Below are 20,435 nucleotides of genomic sequence, written 5' to 3'. Positions count from 1 at the left end.
GGTAAAAGCATGAAGAGGCATGGTCTATGGCTTCAAACAGAACTGATCGATGTATCTTTTTAGAGCTGCTGATTTTATCTAATTTAGCCCGAGTGCCCAATCCACTAGAGCGACCTGCATAAGCTCTGTGACCATCATTAGAAAGAAGACTAACAACCACCGTCGTCTCCCTCATCACCTTACCAAATGAGGCAAGTGTGCGCGTTCACAGCTTTTGGCCTGCGGACAGCTCAGGGGAGGGGGCGGAAGGCAAGGACTTGAGAATTAAGGAAACTGTCAAGATGGCACCGCCTGGTAGCCTGTGTGGCACGTTTCTGGCTTTACCACAGGCAGGGCTCGTCCTTACACATTTCCGGGTCTCTCGTGACTCTGGCCTCTCGAGAGTTTCCGGACGAGCTACACTTTGAAATATCCTGCCCCATCCAGGTAAGACTAGAGGTGCATCCCATCCACACATTCCCTTCTAAGCAAAGGTGTGGGGTTCCTTCTTTCCACTTCTTTCAAAATGACAGTTCCTTGAAAAGGCAGCACGTGGACAGAATTCGCATTAGTTGGCTGGCAATGTCTCCAGGCTTTTTTTTTTTTTCTTATCAGCAAGCAAATACTGAGGACTTGTAAAAAAATGGAGCAAAATGGCCCTTGAAAGGCTGAATAAGGGCCCCAAGTTCCCCCAACACTAAAATTTGCTTGAAGGGATCCAGCCATGATAACCGGGAACTGCCTGTGTTCTCTTGCTTTATTTAAGTGCGAGGAAAACGGTCTGAAGTGGCCTTCTAGCTCCCATTTCTCCGTATCTCCTGAGTCTTCTGCATCTAGTTGTCTTTACTTACTTTATATCCTCCCCATAGCAGATAGTGGTGTCTTCATTCAGAAGTTCACAAGCGAATCCTATATTTTCAGCGGTTTCTACAACAGAAAAACAACAACACCACCACTAGGTGTTGAGGTGCCTGGGTGGCACAGTCAGTGAGTGTCTGACTCTTGGTTTCAGCTCAGGTCATGATCTCATGGTTCTTGGGTTCAAGCCCCACATCAGGCTCTGTGCTGACAGCGCAGAGCCTGCTTGAGATTCTCTCTCTCCCTCTCTCTTCTTCTCCCTCTGCATGCGATTTCTCTCAAAATAAATAAGCTTAAAAGAAAAACTAACCATTGTGCCTACTGAGGAATAATTGACTATCTAGTAATAATTTTTTTTTCAAGTAACAGCCAGATTCAATCAAATATACTGGGTTTTTTTTTTTCCCAGTAGCAACATATATACACAAAGGAGGGATAACAGCCCTTTTTCTGTGATAAAATAAGAACTCAAAGCCTGGTTTGAGATGTTTTCAATTATAAAATGTACTATATTATCAAATATACAAATATGCAAACTAATTATTTAACAAATCAACGTTCGCTGAAATACTAACTAAGCACATTCAGTTCACACGGCTTAATCATTCTGTTATGGGGGAAGATAATTATTTCCATAAACCCTCACGTGGGGCCCCTACTGGAGATTTTTCCCCTTTTTCCATCACCACCCACTGTTATTTGTTTAAGGTCAGGACTTCCCTTAGCTTATCAGTGTGTAATGCATGAATGATGTCAGAATAAGAGAAATCATCTGGTTTCCATGGGATGTTTGTGGAGTACGGTATCACTACCAAATAACACCTTGTTGAGCTCTAAATTGAAAAATTCAAATCATCCGTTGGGTGTAAAATTTTAATTATAGTTTGCAGGCAATATAATGGATAAGAAAACAAAAGTTATTGTTTGTATTATGTTCTGCTCTGCGCCCAACAAATGATGAAGGGACCAAAGGGATGGTCTTTCCACAAGAAGAGCCCATGTCTGGCTGGAGAGATAAGACTGCTCACAGTTAGCGTGGCAGGACCAGGAGCTCAATTATAAGAAAGAAACTCTGCTACTGAGGGAGTTTCCGGAAGGATGCTGTCAGCATGAGCTGGAATAATGAACTATAGAAATGATCCCTGAAAGTATAGTCTTTGAGCTGGAATAATGGAGAAGGGTTTCTTAGAGAAAGCATTTCTGTCTCAAAGAGATGGACAGTATTTGCGCAGGATGGAAAGTCTGAGAAAGTCATCTTGGGCAAGAGAAACAGGAGCTATGAATGTTTAATGAACTAACAAATATGCCTTCCCACAAATTGAATTACCCTTTTTGTCTCCAGTGAGCACCCAGATCTTAATGTCAGCTTTTGCAAGTTTTGAAATGGTTTCTGGGACTCCATCCTGTAACTTGTCTTCAATAGCTGTAGCTCCCAATAGCTGGAATGTAGATTTAAAAAAAGGAATTAGCAAATAAGCTCACAATGTTCCATAATGCCAGCCTACCCACAGCAGAAGGGTAAGCATCCACCCAGCCGGTGCCCAAGTGGGGCTGGTAGCCAGCAATTACAGCAAAGGCGGCTGTGTTTCACGCTCAAAAAACACCAAAACATTCAAACCGTTTTTTCTTAGTTTACCACAGTAAAAATGTAAAGTATAAAATCAAGGACTAAAAATATACTTTCATTATGTACATGCTATTTTACATGGACACAAGCCACTTCCTCTCAAGGTCAATACTAGCTATTGAACATTTCCTCTTAATCTAAATTCTGATAAGTATTGGACTTTGAGAAATTTCACTTACAAATGGTATAAATAGCATATATTTTCAAAATATAAATCAGTTCAGCAATTCTCAAAATGTAATAAATATATGCTGGTTTGTTACCATGTAAAAACCATAATGAATAGGTGATATAAAAATGATAGAATCAGATTAGAATCTCAATATTTTCTGTCTTTTGTTTCCTCATAATGGCAGCCTCTATTTCGCTTGCTGGACAGAAGAAATTCAAATGGCCTGGTTCCTTTGTACCAATTTGAAATGCTAAAGTTAGAATTATATTTCAAGCATGAGATTAAAAATATAACCAAACGTAATAAAACTTCCAGTTCTGTTTAGAATATCAAGTCATGAAGGCTAAAACTCACAATTAGGTCTTTTTCAATCTCCTCATACACTTTATCCAGAGCCTCATCCCGGTTGATTGGGGCTATGCAGGCAGCCATGAACTTTTTATTCCATTCTTCAAATTCCTTTTCTTCAATTTCCTTGTAGCAAAGACACAGAGTTCTAAGAGTCTCACTTGCAAAGATCTATTTAAAAGATAATCCATCCAACAAAAAAAGAGTTAATTTTATGTAAGTCAAGATCCAGTTTGAAATCTTTCTTTGAAGGAATACAGTAAGAGCATTTGAAAAGAGGTCATGAAAGATAATTGGCTCAGAATAAATACATTCTGTAGAGGAGATTAAACAAATACTTTGTTTATCATTGTAAGTCTTCTCAGGGTCCTATTTGTAGTTCCCAAATTTGTTAAAGGGAAAAATAAACATTTCTCTAAATCAAGTCACTAGGGAGAAGAAAACTCTATCTCATAACCACACTGAAAACAACAGACAAGGGCGCTGCCTTGGGGTGTCATGATGTGGTAAACACAGACCTGACAACTTTATAATTTGTTCCCACAAACTGTTACAAACCCGACCAACTGCAAACTCTCAACCAAGCTTTATTTCCTCAAACCAGTTCTGAAATACCTGAGCCGCTGGTAAAGCTGAGGTAAAACGTTTTAATGAAAATGAGTGGAAAATTTAATCATGGTGAACAGATTTAAGCTACTTTTTTACGTTTATTTATCTTGAGAGAGAGGAGAGAGAGAATCCCAAGCAGCCCCATGCTGTTAGCACAGAGCCTGACTCAGGGCTTGATCCCACAAACGAGGAGATCGTGACCTGAGCCAAAATCAAGAGTCAGACACTTAACCGACTGAACCACCCAGGCACCCCGAAGCTATTTTAAACAGCTTAAGTACGAGCCAGTAAAAATGTTTTTAGTACTTCAGTCACATCTTGTCTAGCCACGATGGTGGAACTATTTCACCCAACTAAGTGTTCGCTTTCAAAGATTCTTTGGAAGGTTCTGCATCCGTTTGATTAAATTACCAGTGTCCATATCCTCATGAGAAATTATCTGTTATATAACTGCTTCAACAACATGTCCAATCTTAAAATGAGACCTCCATAAGTTAACAACATATACAGGCTTCTTCCTCAAGGACCTTTGGCCCCAAAACTCAACCAGACCCTGGGAAGAACCCACCCTTTACTAAGCATTGACTAAATGCTGGGAATTGTGCAAGATCTTTCCCCTGCAATGACTCTCCTTGGTAGGAATTATCCTCTTCCTCTTTCACACCGGTCATTAATGCTTCAGTGAGACATCAACCGTTTCCCCCCAAGGACGCAAAGCAAGTGAAGAGGCAGAAGTGGGAGGCCAGGGCTGCTGGATATCCTCTATCCTTCATTGCCATCATTAATAGAACCAGAACAACATGAGGATTGGTAGGCAACTCCAAGAGAGAAATTTCCAGAAGCAGTCTGAATAATTGCAGTATCACTGAACTAAGTTCACACTCCCCTTTGATAACACATTTGAAGTAACGAAGACCAAACTGATTCACTAATAAAGGTAGCAGAACTCAGTTATCCACTGCATTGCTTTCTCATGCCCCATCATACGTGAATGCTTTCCTTCCGTCATTGTACATTAAGAGGTTGGTGGGATTCTTGGAGGCCACGCAGATATTGAGACCACAGCCACTATAGTTATGTGGCTTGCTCAAGGTCCCTGGACCAGTCATCACCCTTGGCCTCTCCTACAGATGCTGCCCATCTGAGATGCTGGGAAAGAACACCACGGTCATGTCCTAGGAAGTCAGCAGCAGGGGCAGACCCAGAACATGGCTGCCATATTCCTACATTGGTGCTCTTTCCACACAATTGCACCAGGACAACAGAGGGGTCAGCAGTTCACATAGAGCTTTCATTTGCGCTTTGAAGACAGTATCAGAAAGGAAGTCTGCAATCTGTGGCAGAAGGGGTGAGGGTGGGACTCACATCCAGGGCATCCTGTGTCTCTTGTTTTGTTGGGTTCATCTGATGTAGCCGTTCATAAATCACCGTGTCAGCGCCTTTGCAATAAAGCCTGATGTTGCCTTCTGGGGTTCTTACTAGTAGGAAGAGAAGGAAAAGCAAATCATAAAGTTAGCTTTGATTTCTTCATAGAAAAGTACATTTATAAAGTTGATTTGAAGGGTTACTATGCTACTAATTCACCATTAGTTTAAAATCATCAATGCACCTCGAAAAACTTCACTCTGCAAAGTTGGTAAGCTGCTATCTATATACAATGTAATCTAGTGAAATAAATATGAAAAGAATGCTATGACCAGTCAGCTCGGCTCTTCACATCCTTACCTAGTCCCTCAGCAAATACTGACTGTTTCCCTACTATGTGCCATGCCCTCTGCTAATACCTTCCATAATGCCTTCTTTGTCCATGTTGTAGGAATCTTTCTTACCTATAAACCTGCACGCTTACTGCCTTTAATACTCAGACCACAACATGACTCCTTGTGACCATTTTTCTTGGATTTTTGGATCCATGAGATAATTTAATAATAGTGCATGCCTCAGAGCTAACTAGATTTTGAGTTCTTCAAGGTAAATGCCAGGAGTGATAATCAGACTAGATCAGTGTTAGGCACACAGAAAGCACTCAGTAAAATGTGCCTCTTCAGCGTTCAGTAGACAGTTGAACCTATATATTTTTCTTGGTTAAAAACTCAGTCTCATAGCGGAGAGATCTCATGAACGCTTTGAGTGATCAAAGCTGACATCACCAATAACCCTGCGCTTCCAGATGCGATATGCTGGGAGAATGCGGCACCAGTCCACGCACCCCTCCCGCCAACGACGTGTAACCTGACTTCAGTCATGAGGGAACAGCGGACAAATCCAAACTGGGAAACTGTCCACAAAATAAGGGGCCTGCGCTTTTCACAATGTCGATGTATAAGAGATCAAATATATATGGAGAAACTGTTCTAAAGGAGACCAGAGTTAGCAATCACCTACTGCAGTATGCAATCTTAGGTCTTGGTTCAAAATTTTTGCAAATTTTCTAAAGTTTGAAATTGTTTTCAATTATGAATTTAAACAGGTCAATATTGGGAAGCCATATTGAATGGCGGCCTGCCCCAGAGGCTCACTTCTGCTCCATAAGCACAGCCTTGGTTTTCTCCGAACCCCTGTCCCCCTTTTCTGCCGCCAAGCGGAGGGCAGACGGGTCGGGCTGGCCTCACAAAACGAAAGCACGTGCTGTGGATCCCACTGTGTTACCACCCTAGATTCTGCAGCCAGAAGCTCCTATCGCTGAAGAATGTCAACGTTTGCAAGACTCAAGATTAAGTGCCGTTGTCCCTGTGAGTGATGGACTTCATGCAGAATGATGGGGAAAACGCATTTCAGGAAATCCAGAGAAATCTTCCAGGAGTTGAGCAGTCCCTTCATCGCCTGTTTTATTCTGGTGTCATGAAATCAAATGCTTAACCAACTGAGCCACCCAGGCGCCCCAAATGAAATCAAATGCATAAAAGGCAACCTCTCGATGAGTGATGCACAGACACATTCTTGAGGGAGACCTACCGATTATAGACATTCGCTTCCGGTCACTGTTGAAGTCCAGGATGGCAAGAACGTGGTAGGTCCTCTCAGTTCCCAATTCACTGATGGTGATGGTGTTCTGGGTCCTGGCGAGGAAGACAAAGCCAAAGTTCCTGGCAGCACTCACCAGAGCGCCTTCATCAGGAGAGGCAGCCTGGTAGTTAAGCTGACCTAACAAAGAAGGCAGGGGAGAAAAGCAGAAAATCTGTAAAACCAGACAGAGAGGTCACAAGCTGAGGCTCACTTGGGGGGTAAGGATGTCTCACAAAGCCCAAAACTCCCAAGAACACAAATCTTAAACTTCTTAAAGAGTATGCCGACATTAACACTTTTTTAAATATTTTTGTTTAATGTTTGTTTCTTTTTGAGACCATCAGAGACAGAGCATGAGCAAGGGAGGGCCAGAGAGAGGGAGACACAGAATCCAAAGCAGGCTCCAGGCTCCAAGCTAACATCACAGAGCACAATGTGGGCTAGCACCCAGGAATGGTGAGATCATGACCTGAGCCCAAGTTGGCCACTTAACTGACCAAGCCACCCAGCCGCCCCAACACTTTTCAAACTTTATGGTTTTATTTCTAATTACAAACAGTGATACAAACTAGAAGGAAAAGAAACAACTGTCCAGGAATAGGAAAACAAATTCCCATCCTGCCACCATCCAGAGGGAAAACAGCGCTATTGACATGGTGTTATCATTCTTTCCAGTCCTTTTGAAAATGCCTAATTCTGTAATAGTTTCTATCATACACTGACATTCTGGTTATTTTAACCCAATATTCTGAGCATGCTGACGTAACTTTAAAAATTCTTTCTAAACATTATTGTAATGAATGTAAACACATCCCCATTTTCCAATCACAGGCACTTAGTTTATTTCCAAATTTTTCTGCTCTCAAAAATAACATTGTAGCAACCATTTTGCACGTGTCTAAAGATTTGGATGACTGTTTTCTAAGGATAGCTTCCTAGGAGTGACAATACCGAGCTAAAGAATACTGATAATTTTGGGGGCGCCTGACTGGCTCAGTTGGAAAAGCATGTGACTCTTGATCTCAGAGTCAAGAGTTCAAGCCCCACGTTGGGCATAGATATTACCTAAATAAATCTTAAAAAGAAAGAACACTGATTTTTTAGTCTATTGGCATATATTACTCATTTGTTTTCCAAAAAGGTTGTATACTTTATCTTCCCTCTGGAAGAGTGTACTTAATTCACCATAGCCATATTCTCATATTAAAATAAAACCTCAAAATTCATCAATGAGTTCAATCTCTTGATGTTTTATGTCAATTAATGGAAAGCTGCCTTCTCTTTACAAGTACGCTTCAAAACTGAAATAAATAAAGCCAGACATGCAAATCTAGGCTACGTGACTCCATTTATACTAACCACAAACTGACGAAGCTACCCTGTGCAAATCCAGGTCAGGACTGTTCCCCCTGGTGGGACAATGATTGGAAGGAAACACAAGGAGACTTCTAGGGGGTTCATATGTTCTGTTTTTTAAAATCTGGCTTCTCATGACAAGGGAGGATTCCGTTTGTGAAAATTTACTGAGCTATATGCTGGGCTCTATGCCCATGTTGTACTTCAGTAAAAAGTGGAAAAAGATTTTCCATTTTTCTTCTTTAGTTATTTTGCGTCTAAGTAGAAAGAAAAGTACTTCTATGGCCAGGTGAATTTTTGCAGAAAATGGCATTTCGTGTTCCGCCATGGTTTGAGCAGGATGCAGGCCACGGATGGATAGAGAGCTTTTGGAAACATCAGGCTACGTGGAAGGAGAGGGTGCTCCAGGGTGAACAAGCTACAGGGAGTGTTGCACCTCCGCACACCTGCTTCCTCCGGGCACCGCCTCCCCCGTGCCCCGGCTCAGATGGCTCACTCCAAGTCAGTCTCAATCACTTCCCAGTTAGTAACTAAAGAGAACACTTTAGGTTGTTTTCTGTTCACCCAGAAAGTCATACGCCAGAAGTTATAAATGTATATGCTAAATTTCCTCTTAGCCTCCAGGGGGGCAAAATATTTTATGTTTGAGAGAAAGAGTGATAGAGAGAGAGCATGCAAGCAGAAGAAGGGCTGAGAGAGAGAATCCCAAGAAGGCTCCAACTCAGGGCTCCATCCCATGACCTCGAGACCATGACTTGAGCCAAAATCAAGAGTTGGATGCTCCACCGACTGAGCTGCTCGGGCACCCTGGGAGGGCAAAATATTTAACCGGAGCTGACCAAGTAGCAGTGGGGACATGACCCCTTCAGCTAGGGTAGCTGGCACAGTGATCTCCTGCGTCATGCTGATGGCAAGCTTATTTCCAACAGAAAAAGCAACAAAATGATAAAAGGTGGTAAAGTTCCCATGACTAAGACAGTCATATCTGGAGCAAACACTGATATTGTTATCATGACCAAAAAAAAAATCCCTTTCCACTTGGTTCCAGTAATAGTCACAGGATTGCAGACTAATGGAGACAGGAAGAAATTCAGAGAGCTGGTCCAAACTCCAACTTTAGTCCAACTAAAAAATAATCCTCCGCAATCATTTCTGAAGAGAACTCTTTATTTACCATACGCTTACAGGCAGCCGGAGAGACATTCTTTTCTCTCACAGTTTGTAGATCAGGAAAATGGCGCCCATAAGAAAAGATGCGCAAACCAGAAATCCCATCTCTGATAATTCCTCTGGTGGATATGAGCTTATCTCCTACTCACCTGCCCAGAAACAAGTTACCTCTCAAATGACTCCTTCCCCTCAACAATCTCCCTACCCCAAATTACGTGCTGAATGTCTCCCACATTTGTGGCTTCCTCATCCTTCCCAAAGACCCCCCATCAGCCAGGCAGCTTCTATACCAGCCTCCAGGGTCCCCCGTGCTCCAGCCTCCTCCAACACCGCCTCTAATCTCACCGCACCTCCTGCCTTAACAATCCGCAGGTGAAGGAAAGGTCTCCAAGCCTTCCACACTCTGCTCTCCCACGGCCTCTGCAGGAGGTAGGAACCAAAGAGGGCCCCAAGGTCCCCCTCCCCCCCCCCACCCCGTGTAACAGCACCTCCTCCCAATTATTTAAATACTAATCTAGGCCCTGCTGGAAAGGATTTTGTAGAAGTAATTAAGGCCCAAATCAGTTGACCTCAAGATAGGGTGATTATCTGAGTGTTCCCAACCTAATTAGGTCAGTCCTTAAAGGCACAGGGCTTTTCCTAGGGAGAGAGATTCAAAGCCTGTAAGAGGCTCCATGGAAGAGGGATTCCCTCTTGCTGGCTTTGAAGATGGAGGGGGCCACGTGGCTAGGAAGGGAGGCCTGTAGGCACAGGAAATGGAGACCTTGTTCTTTGGCTACAGAGAACTGAATCCTGCACTCCCACATGAGCTTGGAGGAGGCCCTGAGCTCCAGATGAGAACATGACTGACCTCGGTTTTGGGGAGATCTTGAGCAGAGAACCCTGTCACGCGTGCCCAGACTTCTGACCTACAGAACTATGTGCTAAAAGAATGGGTGTCTTCAGCTACTGAGTTGTGGAAATTCATTACAGAGCAACAGAAAACCAATGTCTCCTCTCCACACTTTGCCCCCATGTGCCTCCACAGAGACTCAACACTCAGGCCACACACACTCTGCTGAAGTAGGCAGATGTGTGTGGCAACAGATGCGGAAGGATTGCCTCCCTTCTCCTGTTGATGGTACGCATAATAAAAGACCAGTCTCCATTATTCTTGCAAAGAGAGAAAATGCAAGAGATAGACACCCCAGTTCTGGGGATTGCAAGGGGACCCAACCAGAAGGGATTTTGACCTGCTGCACGGGTTACACAGGTCCTTGTGCCTTCTGGGTCTGAATGTCCCTATCTATCATACTTGGAGGAGGGGTTCCCAAGGTCTTTCCAAGGGACCCTTTAAGGTACTTCATGTATCAAAACCAATTTCTCTTTTAACCTCCCGCACCGAGAAATCCAGGTGTTCTCCATCCACGTTGGCTACAGCAATGGCTTGCCACACGCTGTGTGAAAGAAGTTTCCTCAGGATGTACAATTCTTTGCCTCAGCAGACAATGGGACAGAGACCTGCACAATGTTAGGCTGAAAAGGGCCTTGAGTTCCAACCTTCTGCCCGAAACACTGAGGAAGCTGATACTTGGACCGAAGACCCTGGTCTTTACCTTGTGCCACTCAGCAGGAACCCAAGCTGGGCTGGCCCATCTCTATAGCAGAACAGAGCTTTACCCGTAATATCCCAGTGAGGAAAAAAGAGAGTGGAGACCATAAAATTAAAGTATATTTGCCTTAGTTGGCTGGTTAGCTCTCAAAATACCACTATCACGACCACTGCCACCATGCACACGCATGCCCGTGCACACACACACAAGGATGAATAATTTTACTAATAATTCAAGACCTAAGATACCCAAGTTGCTTAGAAAGATCATACTTGATCCTTACTATATGAGTAAAATGTGGTTGTCTAGAAAACAGACTTTGACCTCTACATTGGTTTTTCATGACCTGGCCGGTCTCTGTCTTCCTCCACGTTGGCTGCTAATAACCTTCCATGTATCTGCCCCAACCTGAATTCTGCTGCTATCTTGCTTTATTGCACCATTATGGCCATGCGTGAAATGGGTTTCTTTGAAATTTGCCAAAAGATAGCACATACAGCTTTTACACATTCAGTTTTTCTGCATATTCCCCCTCTGGAGATTTCGTACTTGCCACACACGAAACCAAAGGGTCAGAAAACAGAAAGGCACGTTCCTTCGCTGCACTCATTCAAGTGCAGGATGGACAGGCAGACTGCTTCATTGCAGAAATGCCAAAAGGGTTACAGGCCTCTTTCTATAATGCACAGGTGTAACTTATTGTAATGTCCACAGGTGTAAAACTGGCTCGCTTTCACTGACATTGGACAAATTTGCTGTAACAAAGCTGGCACAGCTGATTTAAGAATTCTGCAAAGGAGGGGCGCCTGGATGGCTCAGTCGGTTAAGCGTCCAACTCTTAGCAATAATCATGCCTCGGATAAACCTCATTGGCTACGATACTACCACTACGCAAAGCTAAGCGTCCGACTCTTGATTTCGGGGCAGGTCATGATCTCGTGATTCGTGAGCTCAAGCCTCACACTGGGCTCCATGCTGCTAGCGTGGAGCCTGCTTGGGATTCTCTCTCCCCCAACCCCCGCTTTCTGCCCCTCCCTTGCTTGCTCTCCCTCTCTCTCAAAATAAATAAATAAACATTTTTTTTTTTTTTAAAGAATCTACGAGTCAGCTTTGCTGGCTCCCATGCAAATACACGTTCATTATGCTCCTTCCAACGAGAAAGGCGCCTTTTAAGCCCAGGCTCTGGTGGGTATTATTTCAAACCCCAAACATATCTGAATCTAGATAATAGATTCTCTCCGAAATTATTTTGCAATAAAGATTGTTCAAGTTCAAAGTCCAGCTACAATCCAGATAAGACTTGACTCTTCATGCTCAATAAATGTCAAGTAATAACAGGGTGGGAGTGGGAAGATTGTGATTCTTCCCTTATAATGCAAGAGACAATCATTTCCTTTAATAAGATTTCACTTGCAAAGTGGTAAACACATTGGGAGCTATCGCTGTGAAGAAGATGTACGTTTTCAGAGACCAGGGGCTTGTTTCACATGGTGCTGCCTCGTAGACCATCAAGGTAGGTGCTCACCAACGTTCACCGCTTAAGTAAAAGACAGACTTGTCGTGCTTGGTATTCTACACGCACTGAGCGCCAGGCATGAGTTACCTGGAAACTGAAAACCTAGGCCCCCGTGTAGGAGACACTAGGGAAACACTCACCGTCAATTCTGTCCACCATGACCGTGTGGCAGACCGCGAGCAAGAAGAAAAACTGCCGAATCTCCGACTCTTTCCCTGACTGGATTTGCTCGATAAGATAGTGGTCGTAAAACGCAAGTTTCCCGTCAGCAAACGTGTTCCAGCTGAAATCCACTTGCTGAGAGAAGTGGGGGAGGAAAGAAAATGTGATTCTAAAAACAGCAGTGTGGGCTTAAAAATGAGAGAAGCTTGTCTTTGAAGCCAAGTCTTTATGGAAACAGTTTCTTAGGATTAAGCCATATGTTTTAAGATACCAAGAGGCTCGCCCTTTTCTCAAAACAGAAAGGCATCCCGCTGTGGGTTGAATTGTGTCCCCCCCGCCCCCCAAAAAATATGCTGAAATCCTAACTCCTGGTGGCTGTGACCATGACCTTATTTGGAAGTAAGGTCTTTGGAGATATAATCAAGTTCAGATGAAGTCATACTGGAGGACGGTGGGCACTAATCCAATGTCTGGTGTCTTTATAAGAGGAGGGAAATCTGGACACAGACACACAGACACCCTGGGAGAATGCCATGTGACAATGAGGCAGACATCTGAGTGTTGGGTCTATAAGCCAAGGAGCACCAAGGTTTGCGGGCAAGCACCAGAAGCTAGAAGAGGTGGGGGAGGATTCCTCCCTGGAACCTCAGAGCGGGCACTACCCTGCTGACACCTTCATTTGAGACGTCTAGTCTCCAGAGCTGCGAGAGGACCAATTTCTGTTGTTTATGCCACGCTTTTCGGTGGCAGTTGGTTACAGCAGCTGCAGGCAAACCCTTTCTTAAGCTAAAGGACTCACCTCTATCTTGCTGTGATTGTTCTGAGAAGCATCCCGATGGTCTCCTGAGAAACAAACAGGACAGAATAAATGGAGTCTCCCCCTGCATGAAGAGGCCCCTCTTCCTCCCCTTGCTTTGGTTCTCTGGTCCCAGCCTGTTTCTGGACAGCTTTCAAGTTTAGAATGATTTTCACATTTTTCAAGAGTTGTTGAAACCAAACAAAACATAATAAAGAAGAAAATCCGATACAAACCACCTCCGGCCTGCAATGGCTACCATATCTCCCATCGGGCTCTCTGTAGAAGGAGTTTGCCAAGCCCCAGTCTAGAGGTTCAAATACTGGTGCCTCTCTCATTCCTCTGGGGCCAGACCCCTGCCCTTTGAAGTGCTTTACCTGCCCCCCAGCCCCCATGCACATGAGAACCACTTCCTTACCCTCCTCCCAGGGCCCCACCCCTGTCATGGGCCCCCATATCTGAGATGCCCCTTCTGCAAAAACACATCCATAGTATAGTTTCTACAAGGAAAAAGCATAGTGTTCCTATCGTGATTAAATTATACTAAGTCTTTATTTCATAGTTAGAGCATTCTAAGTGAATACAGTATTAACCTTAATATTTTTATAAATATACAGCATGTTTCAGAATATTAGAATGGAAACCAACTTTTTCAAGTTAGTTGGGTACCATACATATAACATAAAGTTTATCACCTTAACCATCTTTTTTAAGTTTATTTATTTTGAGAGAGAATGTGCGTGCAGGGGAGGAGCAGAAAGAGGGAGAGAGAGAATCTCAAGCAGGCCCCGTGCTGCCAGCACAGAGCCTGACGCAGGGCTTGATCTCACGAGCTGTGAGATCATGACCTGAGCTGAGCTCAGAGTTGGATGCTTAACCAACTAAGCCACCTAGGCGCCCTGCCCTTCAACATTTTTAAATGCACAGTTCAATGACATTAAATAAAATAACGTGGGCGGATGACATCACTACTGTCTACTCCATAGTTATTTCATCTGGTAAAGTTGCAACTCTGTACTCATTAAACAATGACTTCCCATCCTCTCTGCCCCCAGCCCCTGGAAACCACCCATTCTACTTCCTGTCTCTGTAAATTAGACTGCTCTAAGGCCTCACGTTAGTGGAACCGTACTATTCATCTGTGCCCTTTTGTGACTGGCTCGTTTCAGTGAGCACAGCATCCTCAAGGTTCATCCATTCTATAGTGTGTGTCAGAATGTTTTCCTTTTTAAAAAATTTTTTTTCTAGGGTTTTTTTTTTCCCTTAGGGGCGCCTGAATGGCTCAGATGGTTAAGCATCCAACTTCAGCTTGGATCATAATCTCATGGACCGGGAGTTCAAGCCCTGCGTCAGACTCTGTGCTAACAGCTCAGAGCCTGGAGCCTGCTTCGGATTCTGTGTTTCCCTCTCTCCCTCCCCTGCTTGTGCTCTCTCTCTCAAAAATAAATAAACATTAAAAAAATTTTTTTAAATGTACTGTGGAGAAAAAATGTAAAACACTACATTAATAATTTTTTTTAATGTTTATTTTTTTAGAGAGTGAGAGACAGAGCATGAGTCGGGGAGGGAGAGAGGGTGAGAGGGACAGAGTACCCGAGGTGGGCTCTATGCTGACAGCACAGGGGCTCAAACTCATGAGCCATGAGATCATGACCTGAGTCGAAGTCGGATGCTCAACTGACTGCACCGCTCAGGCACCCGGAATGTCTTCCTTTTTAAGGCTAAATAAGGTTCCGTTGTGTGTGGAGACCAGTTTGTTTATCCACTGACCGACACTTGGGTTGTGTGCACACTTGAGCTATTGTAAACAGTGCTCATTATGAACATAGTTGTGCGAAGATCTCTTCTAGTCCCTGCTATCGGGGATTCCCCCAGGAAGCTGAATCACACGGCAGTTTTGTGTTAGATTTCTTGAGGAACGTGTGCCTGTTCCTGACCTCTGCCACACGTGTGTTCCCAATGTGACCAGCGAAGCCGCTTCGGGACTCAGCCCGGCATGGCCACCAGGGCTGTGCCCCGAATCAGCACCGGCAACGCTGGTAAGGCAGGCGCCGGTCCCCCGTGCTCAGGGATGGAGTGACGGCTTCCACTCACCATATATTTGCCCATTGATGCAGCACTTCTTAAAGGTCATGATGTTTTGCGTGAGTGTCCCTGTCTTATCAGAGAAGATGTAATGGATCTGCCCAAGCTGCTCATTCAGCGTGGTGGTCCTGGCCTTGGCGGGCGTGTCCTTCTCCGGGTAGTACATCTGCAGGTCCCAGTTGATGAAGTAACTCTGTCCCAGACGGATCACTTCCACGCTAGGGAGACAAGACAACCCATTAGTGTGGACGGTGCTCTCAGATATGGGAGGGGGGCGGCGAGCCTTATCCTGACTCGTGCGCACCGGAGCGAGCTGCCCATCTGCCAGGAGACAAGCCACGTGGGGGCCCGTGGGCCCCGCCTCTGGGTTCCCCCCACCACACACCTCCTTCTCCAGCTTCAGGGTCAACATGCCTCGTTTGGTGTGAGTTCCCGCTCGCTCCTGACAATATCTGGCCACAGCGCCCCATGCTCGGAACACAGCCCCGTGGGACCAGGGACACGGTGACGACGTGGCAGTCTCCACTCTCTTGTCTCTCATTCCCATCATGCTCGGGACACCTGGAATGGCCGTGTTCACGCCCGCCCCCAGTTGGCGGTGAGCGTCCACTGGGTTACAGAATCTGTGTGCTCACAAGGAGGCCCGGGGCTTTGGGCAAATAACCCCTGTGTTGTGATTCCACACTTCGAAAAAACAGTTTCCCCCCCTAAATTCCTATAAGATTATAGGATGGCCCAAGTAAGATAGTCTAAAGGAATCATCCCAGTTTGGAAACTCTAAGGGGTTAAGTATATCTCAGTAATAAGAAAGCTGTTTACATATCCAGCAATTGTTAACTAGGCAAAAGATGTCTTTATAATAAATTAAAAAGATGGAAAAAGAACTCCCTCCCTCCCCCTGTAAATATTTCCTGAGTGCCTGCTACGTACAGACACCATTCTAGGTACAGGGGCCGCATAGGTCAACAAAACTGACAAAATCTTGCCTTCAAGGAGGGTACCTTCTCACGGGGACAACTACATAAACCTGTAAATCCATCATGTGGTGAAAATTCCCCACAGAACACCAGAGCAGGGTGAGGACAGTAAGGGATAGAGTGATAGTTAAGATGGGGTGGTGTTCGAGCGGAGACCCAAAGGAAATGAAAGAGTAACCATGTAGATAAGAGGGAAGAACGTTCCAGACAGAGACCAAAGCAGGTGCAAAGGCTCTGTGGCGGGTCGTGGCACCGGCGAAGAATACTGAGGGGACTAATGTTGGGGGGGACAAAGAGGGGCTGGAAGAACAGGAGGTTGTGGGAGGGAGATCATGCTGGGCACTGGGTCACAGCGTGGCCTCCACAATGAGTTCATCCGGAATGAAATGGAAATAAAGGGTAGAAAACAAAACAAAGGACAGAATGACCTGATCCAACTTATGCTTTAGAAGGACCTTTATTTCTAAGAGAAAGAAGGAAATAATCTAAGTTACATGACATGACTTTGTAAAACCAAAAACAACATACATGCTTTATAACATACGTTTATTGTTTGGGACAAAATAATCTGTTGAAGAGCTCCCTCCACAAAGGTAAATCTTATCTCAGGTTTTTATTGTTGTTTCTGCTTTTTTAAAGCCACTACAAACACGTGATTCCCCAGGGCTCTCCTTCCTAGTGAAAGAGCAATGTTAACTACATGTAATAGGATTAAAAACAAAACAAAGGCACATGTAATAAAATTAAAAGAAACTAAGTGCTTCTAATTACAGAAGCGTATGTGATCCCGTATGTCTCTGGGCTGTTACTTAATTGGAGGTCACCCTAGACTCTGGCTGCTGAGTCTGTTCCAAGGCACAACTCCTCTTGCAATGGTCTAAAATCTAACTGATGAATGACAATGAACTTTGACAGTAAAGAAAAAGTAAAAAAAAAAAAAAAAGGAAGAAATCTCACCAAGCAAGGTGATTACTATTTGTCACAGATATGACCCTGGCTCCTTTATGAGGGTTCAGATTAAGATAAGAAACAGACCGTTCTGAGAGGCTAAATGAGGGCAGTGGCCAGCACGTATTTTGCAAGCAATGGCTGCACCAGTGGTAATAAGGAAGACACAGAGAAGAGATTAGGAAGGCTCCTAAAAAGAAAAACAACTAAGTTTTCCCGTGTGAGTTGAAATCTCCAGCTTTCTCCCAAGGCCTTTCCTGAAGCCTGGGGCTTTGAATCCACTGAGAGGCAATCTTACCAAGTGAGTGACTTCTGAACCCTGCTCGTCTTTATCTATAAAGTCGTCAAGATCCAAGACGCCTGTGCTCGGCACCGAGCAGACACCCTGTGCTCATCTCTATATTACCCCCAATTCTGAAACCAAAGCTATTTTCTTACTTGTTCCTTATGGCCTTTGAAACAATTATTGATAGAGATGAAGGGGCAAAGTTGGGAAAACATATTGCTTTCTTCCCTTAAAGCAAAAGGCCAACGAGAGGACAGCCTTACCTGACATAGAGAGAGATGGGCACCATGGTGTTCAGAACAATGATGTAGCCCCAGAAATTTAGGAATCCACGGTAAGAGGGTGTAAAGTCTTCTCCATCATAGAGGTACCAAGAATAATTGCCAACTTGAGCTTCCCAGTAAGCGTGGCCAATGGCCAGGCCGGCAGAAAGCAGGATAAGCACAACAAAGATCTGGAAGACAAAAAACATTGAAGCATATTTGGAAATGAATGGCCAACCCCCAGAATCTCATAGATGCTACTTAACCTCGCTGAATACTCCAGCACGTTTATGATAACTCAGTAGTCTCTGCAAAAACAACACATTTCAAGGAAAAAACAGTGGGTAAGAATACCTTGAAAACCTATTTGAGTTCTATGATTGGTTGATTTATCCAACATAACACATAGAGGCACAGTTTCCTTCTCAAAACTATTGTTCAAAAGAGAAGGTGGTGTCTTATATTCAAATCCTTAAACATTCTCACATTACAGGGCATTCTATCAATTACTTTTACTTTGAATATCATCATACTATTTGGGGAAGATAGCTTAGCATGCAATAATTTCAAACAATGCTGAACTGGGATGTTTATAGAGACTATTTGATGGAAATAAGTTTTTAAAAGAGACTATAAAGGGGGCGCCTGGGTGGCTCGGTCAGTTAAGCAGCCGACTTTGGCTCAGGTCATGGGCTCACTGTTCGTGAGTTCGAGCCCTGCGTCAGGCTCTGTGCTGACAGCTCAGAGCCTGGAGCCTGCTTCGGATTCTGTGTCTCCCTCTCTCTCTCTCTCTCTCTCTCTCTGAACCTCCCCTGCTTGCGCTCTGTCTCTCTCTCCCCAAAATAAATAAACATTAAAAAAAATTTTTAAAAAGAGAACATAAGGGAATTTCACCCCAATTCAGGTAATTATTCCTGAAAGCTTAATTACCACTTAAGGTTTAAGACCATTTACAAAGTGGTACAGGGAGTGTTCTATTATGGAAAAGATGAGTATATACTTCTGGGATGAATCCAAAAGTCAACTGTCCCATTGGTGTTTGGACAACTGTGGGTAGGAATATGATTTCCAAAGCCAGACTGAAATTTGGGACCACAGATCCCAAAAGGGCTGTATCTCAAAAGCACATGGCTCAGGAGGAGAGATGAACTCGCTGTGACTACTCTGGCCATAACCAGGACAATGACGTGGAAGATGTGCGTGAAAAGTTCAAATAAAGTTTTCACAAAATGGGAGATCAGAGAAAAAAAGAATTGTTCTTAAAGTGATATATTACTTTTACATGTCTTTCAATATGTACATGTAATTAAAGTATGGTAAGTGTTAGACATCCTGAAAAGTTTATGTATTCAAATGAAACTAAATACTTGGGAAAGAACTAATTCTCACTGGGAAATTGGAGGACGGCCTCATATTTTGGGGCCGGGCCGGAGATGCTGTCCTTAAAAGACCCGCTTGCCAGGTTGGCCTTTGGCCAGCATCTGGGAACTCAGATTTTGGAAGGTTTCCTCCCTTCCTCCTCCTTCCTCTCCTTATTTCTTATTCCCTGATAAGAACAGCTCATTGTTCCTAATGGTTTAGGCTGATTCCCTACCTTCCTTCAGGGAATCTGGAATTTTGGTACCTTCCTGGCAGATAGGGCCTAAGTACCTATTAAACCCCAGCCACTGAGTCTCCAGTGAGCTTCCCTGATAGAGACAACATTTCACACGGCCGTCACAAATTGCTGCAAGGGAAACTGAGTGTGCCTTGCCGTATGACACTCCTTCGAGAAAACTCTTGGAAGCTTGCACCTGACTTCCTCCAGACTTTGCCTCAGGAGCCTTCGGACTTTGCCGGCCTTGATTTGTAAAATAAGTTACAATAAGTCATAGCTGTGAGGGCACTTAGGTGTTTTATTCTGTGAGTCCTTCTAGGGAATCACCAACCCTGGGGGTGGTCTTGGGGGCCACCAACACACTTTATATTTAGCCTTGCCTTATATTTAGACTTATATACTACTTGGTGGGGAGGTAGCGGAGTTTGCTTTTAAGAGAACTACCCCTCTGAGAAACTAATAGCAGTAAAATCAACCCTACATGGACTCCAGGAGCCTGGCCCCACTAACTCATCTCGGGCTCGCTGGTTTTCCAAACGGTCATTCCTGCTAGCAAAGTACTCAACCATTCAGGGGACCCTACAAGTGGAGCCTCCGTTCCGAAAAGGATTCTCTGATTAGAATATGGCATTTCTGAGGAAAAGTAAGAGAGTTCTCTCTCTTGGAACACCTCATGTGTTTTTCTACGTGGCCTGCAGAGGTAAGATTGTTCTACATAAGAAAAACATACAACAAAATTAGAGCAAAAAACAGTAGTCTAGTGTCTCAACTACTGAAACAGAAAATAAATACCGTATAAACCATGTAGTTCATCAAGTAATCAATTTTTGTTCTTTTGAATCTGGTTTTCCCACTATTTTTCATTATTTTTGTGTCAGCACCTAAAAATGAAAATTCAATACAATCAACAGTTGGGAAAATCAATGCTTCCTTTCATTTTGATGGAGAATGAACAGAAGAGCAACCCCCTCCTACAAATCTTAAATGCACATATCACGGGTGCCTGGGTGGCTCAGTTGGTTGAGTGCCGACTTCAGCTCAGGTCATGATCTCATGGTTCATGAGCTCGAGCCCTGTGTCGGGTTCTG

At 44.1% G+C, this 20,435-nt stretch overlaps 1 protein-coding gene, 1 non-coding gene and 1 pseudogene across 2 annotated transcripts in view; all 3 read right to left on the bottom strand.

The window, feature by feature from the left end:
• The window catches only part of ATP8B1 (ATPase phospholipid transporting 8B1), a 59,063-nt gene that overhangs the window by 14,599 nt on the left and 24,029 nt on the right, over positions 1-20,435 (bottom strand). The window contains exons 10-19 of the mRNA XM_029922390.1: positions 20,140-20,228; positions 17,751-17,941; positions 15,286-15,494; positions 13,195-13,238; positions 12,374-12,530; positions 6,549-6,737; positions 4,959-5,071; positions 2,991-3,155; positions 2,165-2,276; positions 831-906 (exon numbers count right to left, since the gene is read on the bottom strand). Coding sequence (XP_029778250.1) covers positions 831-906; positions 2,165-2,276; positions 2,991-3,155; positions 4,959-5,071; positions 6,549-6,737; positions 12,374-12,530; positions 13,195-13,238; positions 15,286-15,494; positions 17,751-17,941; positions 20,140-20,228 — 1,345 coding nt within the window. The remainder of the gene's footprint in view (positions 1-830; positions 907-2,164; positions 2,277-2,990; positions 3,156-4,958; positions 5,072-6,548; positions 6,738-12,373; positions 12,531-13,194; positions 13,239-15,285; positions 15,495-17,750; positions 17,942-20,139; positions 20,229-20,435) is intronic.
• LOC115278609 lies at positions 1,907-1,995 on the bottom strand (annotated as a pseudogene).
• LOC115278536 lies at positions 11,482-11,616 on the bottom strand. Its single transcript, XR_003902945.1, has one exon. It is a non-coding gene; the product is annotated as a U4 spliceosomal RNA (small nuclear RNA).

This window comes from Suricata suricatta, chromosome 14 (genome assembly GCF_006229205.1).
Source record: "Suricata suricatta isolate VVHF042 chromosome 14, meerkat_22Aug2017_6uvM2_HiC, whole genome shotgun sequence".
Classification (NCBI taxonomy): domain Eukaryota; kingdom Metazoa; phylum Chordata; class Mammalia; order Carnivora; family Herpestidae; genus Suricata; species Suricata suricatta.
Note: the sequence above shows the minus strand (reverse complement) of the source record. Positions and strands in the feature narration are given on the sequence as shown.